The sequence below is a fragment of the Muntiacus reevesi genome, chromosome 3 (assembly GCF_963930625.1).
Source record: "Muntiacus reevesi chromosome 3, mMunRee1.1, whole genome shotgun sequence".
In the NCBI taxonomy this organism is placed as follows: Eukaryota; Metazoa; Chordata; class Mammalia; order Artiodactyla; family Cervidae; genus Muntiacus; species Muntiacus reevesi.
Genome location: NC_089251.1, coordinates 98,812,609 through 98,827,408, shown reverse-complemented (window position 1 = coordinate 98,827,408; position 14,800 = coordinate 98,812,609). Strand labels below are relative to the sequence as shown.

Sequence of the window (14,800 nt, the reverse complement as noted above, 5' to 3'; positions counted from 1 at the left end):
TTAGTTTATTCTCCATATCAGTGGTTCCACATTACATCATTACAATTTACCAAAAATGTGACCTCAAAGATGTGTAAATGTAGATTACAGACTTGCTGATGCTCCACTGAAAAGAAATGTCTGTGTGAATCTCATACTGCCCGCAAAAAGTAAAAATGTCCACAATTAAGAGAAGGCCCCGCTCACCACAACTAAAGAAAAGCCCATGCAGCAAGAAAGACCCAGCACAGCCAAAAACAAATAAAATTTTTTTTGAGAAATAAGAATAAGAACTACTATGGTGATGCAGGTGGGAAAAGTTCAGCCCATAGCTAACATCAAGCTCAACAGTGAAAAACTGAAAGCTTTCCCTCTAGGATGAGGAACAAGACAAGGAAGCCCACTCTCACCATTTTTATTCAACACAGTACTGGAAGTCCTAGCTAGAGCAATTAGGCAAGAAACAGAACTAAAAGGCATTCAAATTAGAAAGGAAGAAGTGAAACTACAGATTTGCAGATGACATCATACTACATACAGCAAACCCTAGACACCAGAAAAACCATTAGAATACATGAATTCGGTGAATCTGCAGGATACAAAATCAATATACAAAAATCTGTTGCATTTCTAAATAATAATGGAGAAATTAAGAAAACATGCTCATTTACAATGCATCAAAAAGAATTAAATAGTTAGGAATAAATTTAACTAGGGCTTCCCTGGTTAAATGTAACAGAGGAGGTAAAAGGTCCATACCCTGAAAGCTGTGAGACACTGACTGAAGAAACTGAACAGGACACAAACAAACGGAGATAGTCTACGCTCACAGACCGGAAGAATTAATATTGTTAAAATGTCCATTCTACCCAAAACACAATATACTGTACAAATTCAATGCAATCCCTATCAAAATTCCAATGGCATTTTTTACAGAAATAGAACAAATTATCCTAAAATTTGTATGGAACCACAGAAGGCCCTAAATAGCCAAAACAATCTTAAGAAAAAGAAACAAAGCTAGAGGCATCGTGCTTCTTGATTTCGAACTATTTGACAAAATTACAGTAATCAAAACAGTATGGTACTGGCACAAGAACAGACACACAGAGAATGGAACAGAACTGAGAGCCCAGAAATAAACTCAGGCGTGTACAGTCAATTAACTTAGGACAAAGGAACCAAGAAAACACAGCGGGGAGAGGTCTCTTCAATAAATGGTACTGAGAAAACCGGATAGCTACATGCAAAAGAATGAACTGGACCATCATGTTACCTTATACACAAAAATTAACTCAGAATGGATTAAAGATTTTGAATGAAGATCTAAAACCATAAAATGTCTGTAAGAAAACATAGGCAGTAAGCTCCTTGATGCCAGTCTTGGCAATATTTTCTTGGATCTGACACCAAAAGTGCGGCAGCAAAAGCAAAAACAAACAAGTGGAACTACAAACTAAACAGCTCCTGCAAGACAAAGGCAAACATCAACAAAATGAAAGGCAACTTACTGAAAGCGAGAAGAGGTTTTCAAGTCATGTATCTGATAAGGGGTCAATATCCAAAATGCACAAAGAACTCATGCAACTCAACACCAGTAAAACAGTCTGATTAAAAAATGGGTAGATTTGAAAAAAAAAGAAATGGGTAGGTTTGAATAGACATTTTTCCAAAGAAGATATACAGATCTTATATACTATACATGAAAAGACGCTCAAAATTACTAATCATCAGGGAAATACAAATCAAAACCACAATGAGATATCATCTCATACCTGTTAGAGTAGCTATTATCAAAAAAGACAGACATTAACAAATGCTGGCAAGGATGTGGAGAATAGGAAACCCTTGTACATTTTGGTGAGAATGTAAACTGGTACAACTTTTATGAAAAACACTAACAGACGTTCTTCCTAAAATTAAAAACAGAACTACCACATAATCCAGGAATTCCATTTCTCGGCATTTACCTGAAGAAAACAAAAACACTAACTCAAAAAGATCTACGCACCCCCATCTTCACTGTAGCATTATTTACAATAGGCAGGATATGAAAACAACCTAAGGGCCCAGTGATGGATGAATGGATAAAGAAAACATCAACTATATACACAATGGAATATTATGCAGCCATAAAAAGGAAACCTTGCCATGTGCAAAAGCATGGATGGACCTGAGGGCACTGTGCTAAGTGAAGGCAGTCAAGATGAAAAAGACAAATGTCATAGGACCTAATGTGTATGTGGAACAGGGAAAACAAAACAAAGACCAAACTCATAGATGCAAACAGGCTGGTGGCTTTCAGAGGGAAGGGACGGGAGATTAGTAAAATCAGTAAAAGGGATAAAAACGTATGAGATAAATAAAGTCAAGGGAGGTAACATACAGCATGATGACTATAGTTAATAATACTATACTCCATATTTGAAAGCTGCTACAAGAATAAATCTTAAAAATTCTCATCAGAAGAAAAAAAATTTCTTTAACTATGTACAATGACAGATGTTAACTAGACTTATTGTGGTAATCACTTTACCACACATACAAATATTGAAACGTATAGTGTACTTGTCAATAAATGTCAATTGTGTGTGTGTGTGTGTGTGTGTGTGTGTGTGTGTGTGTGTGTGTTAGTTGCTCAGCTGAATCCTACTTTTTGCGATTTCATGGACTGTAGTCTACCAGGCTCCTCTGTCCATGGGATTCTCCAGTCAAGAATACTGGAGTGGGTTGCCATTTCCTTCTCCAGGAGATCTTCCTGACCCAGGGATCGAACAGTGCACTGCAGGCAGGCTCTTTACCATCTGAGTCAACAGGGAAATCCTGTATGTCAATTATATTTCAATTAAAATAAACAGTTTGAAGATAGCACAAGAAGGTAAGTTATTTCTGGAAATGACAAGAAAGGACAGTGTTCCTAATTTTAAAAGAGCAAGACTAAAAAGAGTTCTGCACAAAAAATGAGGGGAATATTTACCCATGAGGCTGTCTCAGTTTAACTCAGGAAACAAACATTGATGCAACACTGCTGTTACAAGGCACCAGGCTAGTGCTGACCGCAAAGGAATTTAATCCACAATCTATGAAGACAAGCACACAAAGGAGGAGGGGCTGGTAAGCGCCATAAAGAAACAGAAGCCTCACTGCTGTGATCTGAGCCATCCAACAGAGAAGGGGGAAGTGAAGATACAGCATGCAAAGTGAGATGCACGCTGAAGAATTCCAACAAGAGACAGGGAAAAGCTTTCTGAACAGACACCAGATATAAGCAAGAAAGTCCACGGCTCACTCCAGGCACAGATGGCCTGAAGTCAAGAAATCAAGTAAGGAAATAGGAGGATATAGGCTAGTAACAAAGGACAGTGTCAAACTGCAAAGGATCTTCACCCTAAACTGGGTGTTTATTTAAAACTAATTGACATTTTGTCACTGTAAGCCACACAACACCTAGAGGCAGAGGATCTGACTGAATACTAGATTTTTAAAAAACTTTTATCTGGCAGTTTTCCCAGTGGCTCAGTGGCAGAGAACCCACCTGCCACTGCAAGAGATGCAGGTTCAATCCCTGGGTCAGGAAGATCTCCTGGAGAAGGAAATGGCAGCCCACTCCAGTATTCTTGCCTGGAGAATCCCATGGACAGAGGAGCCTGACGGGCTACAGCCCACAGGATCGCAGAGTCAGACATGACTGAGCACACAGCGTGTGTGCGTGCACACGCGAACACACACATAGTAGAGTACACCTCTGAAATGACAAAGCCTTGAAGCTCACTTTTTTGTAAATACAGAACACTCAGACTCCTCTGTCTGAATGAAGCTAGGCAGACCAAGCATCCTTCTCTCCAGCACAGGATCACTCTCAGCAGACAATGAAGGGGATGGGCCCATAGCTTCTCTGCTCCCTTTATAACAGGTCTGATGGTGAAAGTAACTGGGCCTAAAGCGTGATCCCATTCACTGACAATTTCATCCAGCAGGTACATTAGAAGTTTGGGGAACAACTTAAATATGTGTTGTGAATCTAACAGTCATGGGAAAACAAGAGCCTGACAGGAGAGACACCACTGAGCGCAGAACAGCGCCTTGCAGTCTGGATCCTTGCTGAGTGAGCGTCCTCTGCCACCCCAGCTGACCCACACCGTGACTTAGCAGCAACACGCACCAGGAATGCCTGTGGAGTGCCGCCAGTGGTCCGTGATGCTCAATAAATCTGAACACTACTTCATTCTCTTGGGAGCACCCACACAATAACTTCAGTTGGAAAGCAGTGCCAACTTCATCGAGGGAAATGACCTCCAAGGCATCCTGGGCATGCAAAGAAAAGCTGAGAAGTGGACTCTGGGCACGACTGCACTGGTCCCCTAGAGTAGATTCACTGATGCTATTCTCTTTCCAAAGGCAGAATGTACAAATTAATGTCAAATTCCTACCATGCATTTCATTAATGCATCTAGTCCTGAGTTTTATTTCCAGAAGCTAAACAGTCTTCTTTTGCTTTCAAACAAACTCAGCATCCTTCAACTTACAAACAGATAGTAAACAGTAAGTCTGGAAATTTGGGGAATACGGATGGGGAAAGCTGCTGGCCAGCTGCTTGCAAAGGAGAAAAAAAAATCCACAAAAGTAAAAAACTGAATTAATCCAAGTTATCTGAGGACATGCTGGAGCAAAAAACACACTAAATATAATGGTACCACTTACAAATCACTAACAGTTACCCTGGGTTTCCTATGTGCCAAACTTTGTGCCAAGCATTCTATCCAGATTAACAAATTATCACAGAAGTCCGAGGCAGGTATTATAATCAGCCATTTTTTAGAGATGAGGAAACTGAGGTGTTAACCCAAGATTACAAAGCTAATTAGTGATGAAAGGATCAGCCAGGCAGTCTGCATCCAGAACCAGTACTCCATCAAACTGAACACAGTCCAGGGCAGTAACTACAACCACAGTAAACTACAGTCATAAAGGAAAGCAGTGTGCCTGCAATACTGTCTAAGTAAGAAAGTGGGGAAATGTAACAACGCTTTATAAAGAATGACTAAAGTCCGAGTGTTGCTACCGAAGGCTTGTCATAGTGAGGAGAGACCGAGGCATCAGCCCCTGGGCTCCTTGCTCCCAGCAACCCCCCCCCACCCCACACCCTCAGCTCCACGGGAGTCTGCGTCTTCCTCCTCTCTCAACACTCCTCCCGGATAAACCCTTCATCTGTCTTCTCCTTTCTCACCTCACCTCAAACCACAAGTTGCAGGGCTGTAGAGGCTAAACATGTTCTCTGGTTTGGGGGTGCCACACCTCATCCTAGAGACAGGAGGGCTAAAGACATTATGCCAAATGAAAATGTGAAATGACACCATGTCTCCTGTTTTCAATAGCAAGCACATTAGCTTCAGTCACGTCCTCCAGACTCACCAGGCAATGACCCAGCCCAATCGCGCTTCCTGAATCCACAGCAGAGGCCGGCTACCCCAGGACAGGGCAGACGCCCATCACAGCCTCACCTTCCCTTTCAGTGTCTGCAGAGCATCCAGGTAGGCAGCCAGCATGGGCAGACTCAGGGTTTCCACCAGGGTGGTGTGCAGCCACTGGATCAGCTTGGTGTCCCAGCTCACACTTGCCAGAGCCTGCCGCACTCTCCTCGCACACTTGTCCACAGCAACACGACGCAGCACGGGCTCATTACAAGCCTGACGGTGGAAGCAGAGGGAACAGTCTGAGGGTCACCTTGTTAGCAACTGGGGTTGGGGGAATGTGGGGGGGAGTGCCCAACAAATGAGTCAGTCAGAGAGGCCTGAGCGAGGGAAAGCCCGCCGGGGGCAGGTTTCTGGAGTCTTACCCCTTCATTGGCCAAGCGGGCAAGCCGGTCAGATTGCAGTGCTTTGAGGATCTTGTTGAATAACTTGTTCTGGGCCAGGGTCCAGCCAGTCCTGTAAGAGACACTCTGAGGAATTAAGAGTCAAACCCTGGTGACACTCCCCACACCAGTACACTGCAAAGAAGATTATGTCATGATTTTTGTTCCCACTGTGAAACAGTGTAAGTCCAAGTAGCTGAGTACTAAGCTAAAGCACAACACCCAGATTTTGGTCCCAAACCTGCCAGTGAAGCACCTCAGCATATGTGTTAATACACACACAACAAGTCTTTGTGGGGCTTTGCTGTTTGTTGTTTAGTCACTGGGTCGTGTCCAACTCTGTAGCCTGTCAGGTTCCTCTGTCCATAGGATTTTCCAGTTGGGAATACTGGAGTGGGCTGCCATTTCCTTCTCTAGGAGATCTTCCCAACCTAGGGATTGAACCTGTGTCTCCTGCATTGGCAGACAGATTCTTTACTGCTGGGCCACCAGGAATTATGCCTTTGTGGTTCTAGCAAAGCTCATTAATTACCCAGCAGCTAAAATAATCCATTAGTAAACAAAAGCATGGCAGCACTGCACAGACGTATCTGAATTTCACAAGTTACTCAAAAAAGGTAGACAGGATGAGGAAGCATTTACTGCACTAAAACCTCACACTAAGATAAGAGGCCTACTTACATCAGTGTTAGGGACAAAAATACAACAAAACCAAGTGGCTGGTCTCCCACTCCTACATAATCTACCCCTCATTAACCTTCCTTCTTTCTCCATGATTTTTTCTGTATATCACACAATTAACAAATTTACTTTTTTTAATTTTTAAAATAGGTTATGTATTTCTAATTTATTTTTAATTGGAGGATAACCGCTTTACAACATTGTGTTAGTTTCTGCCATACAACAACTGTTCCATATAAGTTAACTCTGTACATCCAGCATATGACCCTGGTTGACACATTTTGACCTTCCTTATGGAAGGCTTTATGGTTCTTCCTCCAACTCAGCTATAAATTCCCTGCTATTAGAAACCTACCCTATTGCTCGCCCCAACCTCATGATACTCAGCACAGCAGCGTAGAGCTGACTAAAGCTTTACCCTCTCCACCCCACTCCTGAGAAGCTTAATTACTCTGAGACTCCAACTCTGGCCAGTAATCTTCCTACAGATACCAAGAAAAAGGTAACAGAAGATGCCCAATTTCTTTCAGTATTTGTTTACCAACTCTCCCTGCCATAAAAATAAACGTGATTAAATCTCATTTTAATAAATTTAGGTGGATGCCAGACCCAAATGAGAACCTGGAATGACATCAAGGTAGCACTCCACATCAGTTGGGATAAAGTAAGTAGGACTGTGACAACTTCGAGCCAAGCCCATTTTAGTCAGCTGACAGTCAAAGTCCTTGCCTCGGGCTGTGTGGAGCCCCCTGGCTCTCCAACCTGATCCTCATGACAGCCCCCAGCTTACTATGCTTCTCCGCATTGCCCCTTCCTTATCTCCCCACACACCCTGCGTGCTCCCACCACACAGACCAGGCCCTAGCCACCCACTCCCTCCACCAGAAACAATGGCTCCCTCTCCCACGGCCAGGTTCTTGCTCAGATGTCACCTTCTACTGAGGGTTCCCCCGACTCACCCCTACTTAAAACTGCCAATACCTGACTCTCACCTTGGGATTCCCTATCCCCACCTCACATTCTATCTGTTTTATTTAAATATTTGGCTTGTCTCCCTCTGCTAGAGTGTAAAGGCCAAGACGGCAAAGATTTTTGTCTGTTTTAAAAGTGTCTGACACAGAGCAGACAGACATGGAGGAACTGTATGCACACTACATTCTAAATCCTGTGAACAGCGGAGAACAAATCCAAACCCTCCACTCCCTACCACAGTAGGGGCCCAGGTCCTGAGGAGCAGTGCAACACTGATACCTCACGTGGGGCAACTGTAAATAGAGCACTCCACCAGATCAGGGTGCCTGGGCCACGAGAACATTGCTTCCAACTTCAACCACCATTTCACTATCCTTGAAAAGAGTGAATACCCTCCCGAAAGGAGGAAAATAACAGTCCAGCTTCCTTTCCTTCTGTAAAATACAATCTCCACCTACCACATTACATCTCCAGTTTTACAACTTACCACAGTCGCAAAGTCCAGGAAAACACTAGCTATGAGCCAGGAGCTGGCTATGTGCCTTTAGTCTCCTTGACTGCAAAAGAGATGGACAAGATGATCTATAAAACTCAGGCTAGCTACGATTACTGCAGGGAGTAAAAGTTCTATGACAGCAGCCCAAGTCCATGATCACAGAATTCTTTCTTTAGAAGTGCCCTCTATCTTTAGTAGCTTTTGTTGCCACAGCTAAAGCCCGTCTTAACCTCCAAAGCCTCTCATCCTTTTATAAACCCCTTGTGGGGTACCAGCAGCCATCTCAGGTTTCTTGGAATTGTCCTTTTTCATATTTTCCCATAGCTCTCCTGGCTTAATTTCTGCTACTTCATCAGGATGTAGTCAGTTTTTGTTGTGGGTGATATTCAGGGAGATTGTGGGTGTGGAAGATGGGGGAGTAGAAGCTTTTACTCAAGGTTGGGGCTCAGGATGCCTTGGGACCAGGAGGGCTTGTGTGAACTAGCATCACCAGCCCACTGGTTCATAATCTTACCTTCCTTTACGCTATTTAAAGGTACTACACACTGACATGAGTAGCACTTCTCTTATGTACAATATAGTGTAGTATAGTGTACTAGTATAGCACAGTAGCACTTCTCTTATGTATGTATATGTATAGTGATTCTCTGGTGGGCTTGGGTGGTGGTGGGAAGAGACAAAGATGTCCACAAGTAGTTATAAAAAGCTCTCTGGAGATACATGGATATTTCCTTATTAATAAACTTCCTTGCTTTTAATGGCTGGTTCTACCCTATTGGTGGGCATTGAGGTTCTGTCCCTTTTATTACTATTATAAACAGTCACAGTGACAACCCCACCTCTCCCCAATACACTCATATACACATCTCTCTGCATCTTCACAGGGTCATGCAAATCTCTCTGCAGGATAAACCTCTTGAAGTGGAAATGAAACATCTATGTTAAAATTTTAGAATTTCCAGTTCTGTGCAAATATTATGTATAAAGAACCTGCAAAATCTTGAAAGCGGTATTACACTGCAGCCTTACCCCCAGCCCCTGGAGGTGCAAATGGCAACCCACTCCAGTATTCTTGCCTGAAAAATCCCATGGACATAGCAGTCTGGCGGGCTACAGTCCACAGGGTCACAAAAGAGTCAGACAAGATAGAGCAACTGAGCGCTTAACCCCAGCAATAATGCTCAGTGATAATCAAACAGGTTAAACAACGAATACAATTTCTTTATGTTTAAGGATCTCCTGAGCTTTCTCAAAGCCTATCAATCAGGTTGCAAACCCTAATCCCAAGGACAGAGAATGAGGTGTATATAATTTTTACTTATGAGGTACCGACAGCATTTCCAAAATTATCTTGTTCTTTATCATACAACAGAATGTCTTCTCTATTTGTTTTTCTTACCCTGTATTTATTCTGAAACCCAAAATGATGGGAGCAAGGAAAATGATGTGAACAAAATGGGAGGGGGACTAGAAAGCTATTTAGAAATTACCATCATACACCACTGACAGCTGAAATTAAATTGAAAAACCACAATGAGTCTAAAACCCCCAGAAAAAGTTCTTAGGATTGTTGCTGGATATATAACAAAGTGATTCCAAGAACTGAAACATATTCTCTGTATTTTGTGAGCTTCATGGGAGGCTAGAGAATTAAATGGGCAGAAAAAAATGATCTAACCGAAGATTAAGAGTATGCAAAAGATATAATTAAGGAAAAATTTAAAAACAGGAGACAGAATTTTAGATACAAGTCTAAACAGTCAAACAGCTGATGGGAACTGTGGTGAGTCAATACACTCCCCCATCTAAACCTATTCAATTTTCATGAGTACAAAAATGTCTTCTCTCCATTGCTTAGATGAGATCAGACCATTTTATGTTCTCCACACTCCCACTGAAACCGAATGACATTCTGACTTCTGGCTTCTCTTATCCAAAGCAGCCAGAAAGTCCTAGAAGAGCCTGGTATTTTCAAAGATAATTCCTTCTCTGACACTAATTCAATATTAAAATGTCTAAAGGGATTTTTTTCTCTTTAATCAGAAGTCAAGTAGAGAGAAACAAAGAACATCAGAGAGAAGAAAAAGGTCACACTTACTTTTTCAGATCATAAAATTCTTTGCTTAAACACCAGAGAAAGGAAGAGGAATGACGGGGCAAGAGGGAGGGAAAATAAACAACTCAAAGGTCTTGAATAGAAATTTCAAACATCTGTCCGAGATTAACACATAGATATTATACATACAATACTGAGAGATACAATTAGAGCAAATTCAGAAAAGGAGAATATCTTTTAATTGAATTCAGAGGTTCCGATTTCTAAGATAAGACAATCTGCTGTAGGACACTAGATGCTTTTACTGAAATGTTGGCAATGTCCTAGAATCCATTTGAGCAAGGTCCTGAAGTACCATGTCAGGAGTATTTTGTTACATGTCTCTGAAAAGCTGTGCATCTAATTAGGTATCTGACAAACATCTGGGGGAAAAAAGCTGGTCCAACTTCTTTGGGAAACATCACCATACTTGCAAAAATATATCATTTTCAAAAGTTCACCAAGTCACACGATTTTGGCATGCAGACACAAAAACATAATCTAGACCAGGGGTCAGCAGACTTTTTCTATATAATGGACTGGATACTAAATATTTCAGAGTTTCCGTCACAACAATTTCACTCCACAATTGTAGTGCAAAGCAGCCACAGTCAATACCTAAATGAGTGGGCATGACTGTGTTCTAATAACACTGTATTTATGTACCCTGAATTTTGAATTCCTTGTGTCTTCTTTTGATTTTTTTTCAACCACTCAAAAATGTAAAATCCATTCTTAGCTCATGGATCATAGAAAAACAAGCAATGGGCTGGATTTGGCACACAGGCCATAGTTTGCCAACCCCTGATCTAAACAATTAAATCAAGAAGAGAGGGATATTTATAATCATGCTTCATGGAAAATCAGGCATTACTAGAGAAACCCAGAGTCAGCTGGGGTGGGGGGATGCGTTTTCTATAACACAGCAAGTTATCTGGGGACCTCCTGGTGGTCCAGTAGTTAGGACTGCATGCTCCCAGTGCAGGGGGCATGGGCTCGATCCCTGGCTAGGGAGCTAAGATCCTGACGTTGCATGGCTCAGCCAAAAAAAAGAAGTGGTCCGAAGCTATCTGCTACTGAAATAATTCAGGAGGGCAAAATGGGGCACTAAAAAAGAAAAGAAAGTTTCTGACTCCCTGATAGATCAGTCATCTCTCTGAGGAAAAATACATTTCTAGGGAGCTGTCCTATATGAGTTCTTGATGTAGCAAACTATAATTTTACATGATTTTATACATGGAAGAAAAGAAGCAGCAATTTAACAATAAAATCAAGTGAAAGAATGGCAACAGATGATAATAATCAGAGCAGAGCAAACTAACTACAACCTCCAAACAGCCTACAGATCCAGAATTTGCAGACGAGGTCATAAAAATGGTGACCTCTCAGACTGAAGCCAGTTAAGTATCATCAAATAATGAAATTAGCTGTGTGCAACAGGGATGTACCTGAAGATGTAAGCCTGTTGCTAATGAGAGAAGGACGCCTCCAAAATCTCATCAGACACTAAAAAGCACATAATCTGAGATAAACTAATTAATCATATCAATCTGTGGCAATGGCTTAACACAGGTATGGAGGTCCACATGGAGAAAGAGGAGCCAAAGAGTAGAACCTGTCAGTGTCTTTCTCCAGGACTGGGCAGGTGAAGGTGTGCCCAGCCTACTGTTGGCCTACTGTCACCCAGCTACCCTGTTGAAGGAGGGCACCCCCTGCGCAGATGGTCTACCAGCCAGCCAGGAAGAGAACAGCTTCCCAAACTCTCCTATCGAGCATCAAGGCTCTGGGCCACGCTGCCCCAGTATCTCATCTGCCATGCAGCTGGATCCCTCCTTATAAACTTATAAACTTACAAACTGGCATTCATACGTATTATTAAGTCTCTGATGACTTTGGTAAGCGTGACGAGTGCGCCCAAAACCCTTTGTCCAGACCAAGGGTGAACTGATAGAACAATTCATGCAATTCTCCTACGCAGTTTCTGAAACTGCAGACTGAGGACAGGCAAGCAATACCACCACGAGGACACGTATCTGTGTGAAGTCACCCTGTCTAGCCATCACTGGTCTCTTTTCACTGCCCTTAGAGAAAAGGCACAGCAGGGGCCAGCACGGGCCCCAGTCAGACTGCGCGCTCTGACAACCCGCTCCACCACCTCCTAAGGGCCCCTTAAAGCAGACACAGAAGGGATGCGCCCAGGGGAGCCGGGACATTTAAGAGAGACAACGCGTGTGAGGCGCTCGGTACGACGCCTGGCACCTAGAGAGCACGCGACAAACCTGAGTTCTCTTTTGTTACCACCACTGTCAGTATTTTCAGTTATTAACTGTAACAATGGTGATAAACAATTTTGCTGAACTCTGACCCTGGCAATATTCTAGTAGCTGATCTTCATTCACAGCAATGTTCCTCTTTATCTGAAGCTCTAGAGAGCATTTCCCCTTCTTAGGGCACAAGACTAATTCTAATTCAAGACCCCGAAGAACTTCTCCACAAGATCTTCAACCAGGGTGCAGAACTGCTCCACCCTCACCAGCCACCACCTGATCACACAGGCACACCAGCTCAATGTCATTCCCTGCTTCCAACCAAACTCATGAACCATTCCAATGAGCCTGGAACTTTCCTGCCCTTCTTCCTACCAAATTACTTCTTTTTCCTCCATTATCATAAAGTAAGCGCCCTCCAACATTATGGCACGTTTACTACTTTCCAACTCCTGATGTAAAGACCTTAACATTCCCTTAGAAGATAAATATATAGAGAGAGAGCCACGAGGGAAATGTAAATTAAAACCACAATGAGATGTCATTTCACACTTGCTAGAATGGTCATAATAAGAAAAAGACAGATGAAAAACAAATGTTGGCAAAGATGTGGAGAAACTGGAACCCTCATATGCTGCTGGTGGGAATGCAAAATGATGCAGTCCTTTGGGAGAAGAACTTGAAGATTTCTCACAAGTTATCATATGACACAGCAATTCCACTCTTAGGTATATATTAAAGAAAAATAAAAATGTATATCCATACAAAAACAAGTAAATGAATATTCATAGTGACATTATTCATATACAGTAGCCAAAAAACCATTAGCAACCCAAATATCCATCGACAGATGAATGGATAAACAAAATGTGGCACTTCTGTACTGTGGAATATTATTCAGCATTAAAAAGGAATGAACCACTGACACATGCTTCAACATGGATGATTCCTGAAAACATTACGCTATGTGAAAGAATCCAGTCACAGAAGATCATGTTCTGTATGATTCTATAAAATGTTTCGAAAAGGTAAGTTTAGAGAGACAGAAAGTAGACTGTGGTTGCCAGAGGTTGGGAGGAAATAGGAAGTGACCATTAACGGGTAAGGAGTTTCTTTTGAGGGTAAGGAAAACGTTCATCAAATTGACTGCAGTGATGAATATACTAAAAATCACTGGTTGTACATATTATATAAGTGAATTGTATGCTATGTAAATTTTACTTTCATAAAGTTTTATGCAACAAATACAAGATAAACAAATGTTTGCCAAACAAACAACAACGAATGACCTAAAGAGGAATGTTGAGTCCCCAGGGTCAGTAGGATATAAGAGAGCAAAACTAGCCAGCAAACTCATGAAAACAGGCTAAGGTGCTCCCCCAAAACCACAGACTACAAATCTAACTTTAAAAGTCACTCAAGTCAAACATCTGTTAGCCTTTCCTATGACTCCAAAATATTTTCACTACTCTAGTTATAGACACTATAAGTATCATACAAGTGGACATTTAATCTTTTTTGGTAGTCTGGCTAACCCCCGTATCGTAACGTGTACTATATACACTAGAGAGCAAGTCACACCTATCAAATTTGACTCATTTATACATTCAGTTAACACTTACTACTTGCCTACTATGTGCCAGGCAATGTCCGAGGTGTCAGGGATGCAAAGATGGCTGAGACACAAGCTCTCCTCCAAGGGAGCCCACTGCAGAATGAGCTGAGAGTTACAAAGACAGGAGAACATTCTGACTCCTATGGCTGCAAATGAAATAAACTCCTAAAAATATGTTTCAATGACAGCGATACAAGATATTTACAATGCACTGACCATGAACCCTGTAGTGAGTGCCCAGCCCTCTCAGAAGCAACCTACCTGTTGACATGCTCCTCCCAGTCCTCAGGCGGGGGAGGGGCATCTGCATCGGTCCTGGCGAAGATGACGTGCCGTTCACACTCATTCATCACACTGCGTGCCTTCTGATTGTCGTAGAGTGGCACAGGGGTGGATGTGACTGTCTCCACGTCTACTGGGACATCTGATTCACTGTAAAAGTGAGGAAGCAGAACCAGCCACACATATTTCACACAACCTAAGTATTTAATGATTGTACCATTGCCAAATATGTCTCTTTAACATAATCAGCTTTTTATCTATTTATTTCTTTTGGTTGCACCATGCAGCTTGTGGGATCTTAACTCCCTGACCAGGGATCGAACTTGTGGCCCCTACACTGGTGAGGGCAGAATCTCAACCACTGGACTGCCCGGGAAGTCCTTAATCAGCTTTAAAATATGCGTAAGCACACTAGGTCCACAGAAAATTATGATCTAAAGTTACCTTTCCCACACGTATCTAGATCTCTGTGACATACTGGTATATGAAAGGGAAACACAAAGTCATTTTAAGTGAGCTTATGTAAAACTGACAGAGAGCTATTTTTTAAAAAGACAAG

General features: G+C 42.2%; 1 protein-coding gene across 8 annotated transcripts in view; it reads right to left on the bottom strand.

Annotated features, from left to right (window-relative positions):
- Window positions 1-14,800, bottom strand: part of KANSL3 (KAT8 regulatory NSL complex subunit 3) — a 69,213-nt gene that overhangs the window by 48,619 nt on the left and 5,794 nt on the right. For 7 of the 8 annotated variants that reach the window (XM_065929788.1, XM_065929792.1, XM_065929791.1 and 4 more), the window contains exons 3-5: window positions 14,221-14,391; window positions 5,816-5,906; window positions 5,481-5,666 (exon numbers count right to left, since the gene is read on the bottom strand). In XM_065929788.1, the coding sequence (XP_065785860.1) occupies window positions 5,481-5,666; window positions 5,816-5,906; window positions 14,221-14,391 (448 nt within the window). Of the gene's footprint in view, window positions 1-5,480; window positions 5,667-5,815; window positions 5,907-13,973; window positions 14,106-14,220; window positions 14,392-14,800 lie in introns of those variants that run through there. The other variant, XM_065929795.1, reaches the window with a different exon arrangement.